This window comes from Cebus imitator, unplaced genomic scaffold (genome assembly GCF_001604975.1).
Source record: "Cebus imitator isolate Cc_AM_T3 unplaced genomic scaffold, Cebus_imitator-1.0 Scaffold567, whole genome shotgun sequence".
Taxonomy (NCBI): Eukaryota; Metazoa; Chordata; class Mammalia; order Primates; family Cebidae; genus Cebus; species Cebus imitator.
The window spans coordinates 424,856-431,582 of NW_016107882.1; the positions used below are offsets into that span (position 1 = coordinate 424,856).

A 6,727-nucleotide genomic window follows, 5' to 3' on the forward strand; every position below is an offset into this window, starting at 1 on the left:
GTGTGTGAGTGGGTGGGTGTGCGTGCGTGCGTGAGTGCATGCCTGTGTATGTGTATGTGTGTGCCTGTGTGTGTGGTCGCCTGTGTGTGCACCTGTGTGCACGTGCATGAGTGCACGCCTGTGTGTGTATGTGTGTGTGTGCGTGCTCGTGTGGTCTCCTGTGTGTGTATATGCATGGACCCGTGTGTGTGCACACGTCTGTGAGTGTGAGTGTGTGTGTGTGCACGTGCGTGATTGAAACGTGCTGCTGGATCCAAATGCCAGAAGTGGCCCTGGTGGGGCAGGGTAGAGACTCCTGCTCTCCTGCGCTGCCTTGTTGCTGGGGACTTTATGGAGCCATTTGGAAAGGATTTCTCAGGTTGCCCTGCTGGCCCAGGAGCTGGTCTCCGCAGTGAAGCCGTGTCCATCCTCTGCCCAGCTCTCTCAGGTGGGGTGGTGCCACCGACATGGGTGGATGTGGCTTGCACAGGCACTCTTTGAGGAAACAGTTGTGATGGTTCTAAATTCTTCTTTACAGTGGCCGACTTTAGTTACATAAATTTTGCTCTTTATTACTGAGTATAAACAATATAAGGCCAGGCTTGATGGCTCATGCCGGTAATCTCAGCACTTTGGGAAGCTGAGGCAGGGATCGCTTGAGGTCAGGAGTTCAAGACCAGCGTGGGCAACATAGTCAGACCCTGTCTTTACCAAAAATTACACAAAAAGAAACTTAGCCAGCGCTGTGGTGCACACCTGTAGTCCCAGCTACTCAGGAGGCTGAGGGGCAAGGATCGCTTGAACCCAGGAGTTTGAGGTTGCAGTGACTTGTAATCACACTACTATGCTTCAGCCTGAGTGACAGAGCAAGACTTCATCTCATTAAAAAAAAAAAAAAAAAAAAAAAAAAAAAAAAAAAAAAAAAAAAAAAAAAAAAAAAAAAAAAGAAAGAAAAAATACAGACGAACAGTCACAAAAGCATTATTGAATGCTCTTTGAAGACTGTAAAATTGCTCTCTGGAACTGTGGGGGGAGGTAGAGGTAATATCCACGTATTGTTATTAGAAAGCCGCACTAGAGCTTACACAGCATTGCGCTTTGGTAGGAGTGAGGAGGGTGCAGGGGAAGGAGGGCAAGCCAGAGGGCCGGTCTCGAGGCCTCCATGGGCTGGTGCCCCAGCTCTGTGGTGAGAGCTGGCACCTCCCAGTTTCTGTGCCCCAGCTGTGCCATCTCAGGCACTGGGAATGCACCCACCCCTTCCCAGAGGAAAACCGGTGAATGCCTTGGGGCTCTGCCCTCCACACCAGGCACATCCCTAGCCCTGGCGGCTGAATTGCTGCATTCCTCTTGTGTGTTTGCTTTTCCTAGTGGCTGAAGACCAAGCGACAAGAATTCCTTGATTCCAGGTGTGCCCATGAGTAAGAGCAAATGCTCTGTGGGACTCATGTCTTCCGTGGTGGCCCCGGCTAAGGAGCCCAACGCCATGGGCCCGAAGGAGCTGGAGCTCATCCTTGTCAAGGAGCAGAATGGAGTGCAGCTCACCAGCTCCACCCTCACCAACCGGCAGAGCCCCGTGGAGGCCCAGGATCGGGAGACCTGGGGCAAGAAGATCGACTTTCTCCTCTCCGTCATTGGCTTCGCTGTGGACCTGGCCAACGTCTGGCGATTCCCCTACCTGTGCTACAAAAATGGCGGGGGTAAGTCCCATCTCAGCCTTCCTGGGCCCGCCGGCCAGGCAGGGGTCCGTGGGGGCAGCCGGGCAGGGCTTTGAGGAAAGGCAGCACCAGGACGAGATAAAGCTGTTCTCATGCATGAAGATGGGGTTCCCGGTGAGAGGTTGCAGTGGGAGCAGATCGTCCCGGAGGATGTCACAGAACCACAGAGCGGGGCTTGGAGCTGCCTGGTCGCATGTGGGCATTTCAGAGGTCAGGAAAGGGAGGCACTCACAGAAGCTGGGGTTGGGGGTGGGACGGTGCATGGAGCAGCCTGGCTCTGCCTCCTATTTCCAGAGGCTATTTCACTTTGGAAAGAAAATTCTTGAAGACCCAAAGAACAGCCTCTGGCCGACTTTGGCAGCCTTTGCAAAGTGTGTGGAGGCCCTGGAGCCTGGAGTGGCAGAAGAGGCCCCTGGAGCGGGCCTGTGCCCCCTGCCCCCTCCAGGACCCAGCCACAGAGCCAGAAGGCTAATGTTGAGGCTCCCTGCACCCTCCAGAACCCAGCCAGAGTCAGAAGGCTAATTTTGAGGCCCTCTGCATTCCCCAGAACCCAGCCACAGAGCTGGAAGGCTAATGTTGAGGCCCCCTGCACCCCCCAGAACCCAGCCACAGAGTCAGAGGCTAAGATCGAGGCAGGGCCACCTGGGAAGTCCAAGGACATAGGTGGTCCCTTCCCAGGAGCCTCTTTGGGCCTCCCTGCCTGGCCTCCCTGGTTGGCTTCTATGGCGGGTCTAAGAAGGGAGGCCTGGGAAAGAATTTTGGGGGAAGCCTCACTGAATGCCTGTGAGGAAGTTGACATTTTTATGCCCACCTAGCAAAGGGGAAGATAGAGGCCTCAGCAGGTCCAAGAAGTTGCCCAAAGACAGAGCTGAGGGACCCCATGCCTCCCCCTCCCCTTCCCCAGGAGAGAGAGTGGCAAGCTTTCCCTCACTCAGGTCAGACCAGGGGAGCAGATGGGATCTAGGAGGCTGAGACCAGGGGGCCCCAGGCTTTGTGCTGGGGATGGGGAGGTGCAGGTTTCAAAGGAACTAGGCCCTACCCTGGAGGGGCTCCCAGCACCTGAGGCAGCAAAGCCCCTCAGCCACTGGGTCGATGGGGGCAGGCGCTGAGGGCCCTGGAAGCCGGGGACAGGACGGTAGGGCCCACTCAGCTCAGCGGCAGAGTGGGGCTCACAGATTCACAACTCAAGAGGTAAAGAGGATCAGGGCAAAGGCGGGGGACGCAGGCCAGGGAAGGGCACCCCGAGTAACCTCGGGAAAGAGCAGTATCCAGTGCAGCGCCAAGCATGTGCAGGGCCTCCCTGCACCGCTCCTGGGTTTGACATCACAGCTCGGGGTGCACAATGCTGAGGGGATCCAGGAGGGATGTGTCAGGCACTGACAGCAGTGCAGGACGGGCTTGGGGACGCGTCGGCCCCAGCCGGGGGCTTCCCGTTGGAGAGTGGGGTGAAAGGGTCAGGCCAGGACATGGGTGGTTGACTGGGGTGGGAGCCCGAGCTTCCATGAGGAGAGACGGGCCCTTCCAAGGCCCCAAACTCGAGGCGCTGTTCTGCCCCACAGGTGCCTTCCTGGTCCCCTACCTGCTCTTCATGGTCATTGCTGGGATGCCACTTTTCTACATGGAGCTGGCCCTCGGCCAGTTCAACAGGGAAGGGGCTGCTGGTGTCTGGAAGATCTGCCCCGTACTGAAAGGTAACACGCAGGCACCTCCCTTCACCCTGGCGTAGCGCGGACTCTGGTGGTGGCGCTGGAACTTTCAAAGCCAGCCAGCCCCATCATGAGCATGCCGCCCTGCTTTGCTAAGACACAGGCGTGGCACACGCCACTTGAACTTGGGTCCCACTTTAAAGATCTGTGATGACAAGGACTTGAGAGTTCATTCCTTTGCTTCTAGGTGAGGCGGTCCTGCAATTCATTCATGGTGTTACTTTGCCAAGATGTTAAAATGTAGTTAAGATAAAACACATGTCTATCTATAGATCCGCAATCTATCCATTATCCATCCATCCATTCATCAAATCATCTGTCATCTATCTGTTATCGTTGTTATGGATCTTTATATCAATCATTCACCCATCCATCTACCTACCCGTCTACCCACCTGCCTATCCATCCGTCTGTCATCATCATCTGTCACTATGAATTTCCTGTGGCTGCCGTAACAAACGACACACACCGGGTGGCTTAAATGGCACACATTTATCGTCTCACCGTTCTGGAGGCTGGAAGTCCACGATCAAGGTGTCAGTGGATTGATTTCTTCTGACGCTGCAGGAAAGCCTCTGCTCTAGCCTCTCTCCTTGGCTCGGAGACTGTCTTCTCCCTGTGCCTCTTCATACTGCTGCCTTCTACACATAGCTCTGAAACCAAATTCCCCCTTTTTATGAGGTCACAAGTCCTGTTGGATTAGGGCCCACCCTAATGACCTCACTTCAACTTGATTACCTCCGTAGAGACCTTGTTTCTAAATAAGGTCACATTCTGAGGTTTGAGGGGTTAGAACTTCAACAGATGAATTTGGGGGATGGACACAATTCATAACTCTATCATCTGTCAATCATCTCTTCACCTGTCATCTACCCATCCATCTATTATCTATTGATCCATCCACCTATCAATCCATCCATCCACTCATCCATTCATCCATCCATCCATCCATTCATCTATGGATCCATCATCCATCCATCTATCCATCCATTCATTATCTACTGATCCATCCATCTACCTATCAATCCATCTATCCATCCATCCATTCATTTATCTGTAGATCCGTCATCCATCCATTATCTATTGATCCATCCATCTACCTACCCATTTATCTATCCATCCATCCATTCATCCATTCATCTATCTATGTATCCGTCATCCATCCATTATCTATTGATCCATCCATCTACCTATCGATCCATCCATCCATCCATTCGTCTATCTACGGCTGTATCCATCCATCCATCCACCTATCGACCTATCCATCTGTCTCTTAGCTATTGATCCATCTAGTTGTCACTGAGCCTTTCCGGCTGCTGGTGCCCTGCTCTGGCATCATGAAGTGGACACACTCGTGCTGAGCACAGGCAGCCTGCCCAGCACCAGGCCCTCTCTCGGCGTTTCTGACTCCATCCTCATGAGACCCTGGGAAGGGCACACACTATGTCTCTGTGTTGGAGATGCAGGTGCTGAGGACCAGAGGGCTGCGGTCATTCCCCCGTTCTCCCCATCAGAACAGAGCGGGATTTCACCCCAGGTGTTTCTGACTCCCCAGTCCACACACGCAGGCCACGCTTGCCCCATGGTACAGCCACCTCTCGGGAGCTGGTGGTTCAGGGAGGATTCGGGCATTTCCTCAGGGGCATCACTCAGAAAATTGGCATTAAGAAAATGACTACTATAAGGTCAGTCTCTGGATACTCACAGAAGTTCTGGATGTGATCCCTGGATACACACAAAAGCTGGTGTTAAAGAAGACAGCCAAGCCCCAGCACCGCCCCAAGACTTGTTACCAGTGAGTCGGGGTGGACCGTCAGAGGCGAGCCACTGACCCGCCTTAGGAGAGGGAACAGATGGCACTTCACAGCTGCTGAGGTTGGGCTCTGGGAGGAGAAGGCACCCTTACACCCGTGGAGACGCTGAGACTGGCCAGACGTGATGGCTCTTCCCAGGCGTGAGACACATTCATTCCTAGTGGGCTGCATAGTGAACCTTAAGACTTCAGTAATTTCTTCCTAGGCTCCATATTCACTGAACCACACTGAAATGGAGCCACAAAAAGAGGACTCTCTCCCCACACCCACTCTGCACACATCTTCAGAGTGAGAGACAGATGCTGGGGGCACACACAGGGCCAGACGGCCCCTTGGCAGGATCAGCAGGGAGAGGTCAAACCATACCAGAATTGCCGGGAACACGCCCCTGCCCCGTCGTCAGTTTCCCGGTGGAGGAGGGCAGCAGCCAGCGGAAGACCCAGGAGCCTCCCTCCAGACAGACAGGTGCGCGGGTCAAACTGGGCGTCACAGGGAACCCAGGCTAACGGTTCAAGATGCACATGTGTTTCCTGTGTCCCCCGGCCCTGGCCGGCAGCGCGGACACATTTCAGGGAGGAGATGCTGCCTGAGTCTGCAGTTGTGGGCGACGCTGAACCTGTGCCGTGTCCGTGGAGGAGGGCATCCGAGTGCTCAGAGCCTTGGGACACTGAATCGGGGAGGAGGCCAGCCCACTGGGGTGGGGGAAACAGCGAGGAGGGATGACCTCGGGCTCTGGCACTGGCTGGGGTGACGTCACACTGCTTTGCCGGATGTTCCAGAGCCACCCTGGAGTCTGTCACGAGTGTGTACACACGCACAGCCCTGCACCCCACTCCGGCCAGTGAGCCTGGTGCTGGGGTGAGTTAAACCACCTCTTCACATGCAGGATTCGGGTGAGGAGCACAGGAAGAAAAGGGATGTGTGGGTCAGCAGACAGGAGCTGATTTCCTTCTGTCTGTACACGGAAAGGAGGTTCACCCACAAAGCTCCCAGCGTGGGTCTTCATGATGCAGTTCACAAAACGTCAAAAAGCCATTTCTAAGAATTTCAGAGCGCCATGTGGTGGTAACCAACGTGACTTGGGCTGATAGACAGCCTCGACTTCCGTAGGAGTGAGCAGTGGCGCCTCATTCTGGAGAAATGCGGCTGGCGGCTGCGGCATCTCATTGCGCTCCCCGCAACGTGCAGCCTGGGGAAGCTGGGCAGTCACCTCCTCCGTGGCACAGCACACATGCCCACCATCCCGCATGCCACGCAGGCTTCATTCTGAAGGCCAGTCCCCGAGGATGGCTGTGAAGCGTGGCCACGGGAAGAAAGGCTCGTGGCCCCGAGGGCAGATCTCAGGAAGAGCTGGTTCACGCCCGCCTCATACCTGGTGAGGAAGGAAAATCACAAACCCCAGAAAGTGAACTGTTGGACCCGTGAAGGGATGGATGAGTCGAAGCTTGAAAGCTGGACTTCTTTAGAGAAGCGACACCTTCAACGGTTTAATCTCAGCAATGCTGCAGGTCCC

General features: G+C 54.8%; 1 protein-coding gene across 1 annotated transcript in view; it reads left to right on the forward strand.

Annotated features, from left to right (window-relative positions):
* The window catches only part of SLC6A3 (solute carrier family 6 member 3), a 52,847-nt gene that overhangs the window by 1,346 nt on the left and 44,774 nt on the right, over nucleotides 1-6,727 (forward strand). Inside the window, exons 2-3 of the mRNA XM_017515945.2 lie at nucleotides 1,348-1,676; nucleotides 3,254-3,385. Coding sequence (XP_017371434.1) covers nucleotides 1,394-1,676; nucleotides 3,254-3,385 — 415 coding nt within the window. The 5' untranslated portion in view covers nucleotides 1,348-1,393. The remainder of the gene's footprint in view (nucleotides 1-1,347; nucleotides 1,677-3,253; nucleotides 3,386-6,727) is intronic.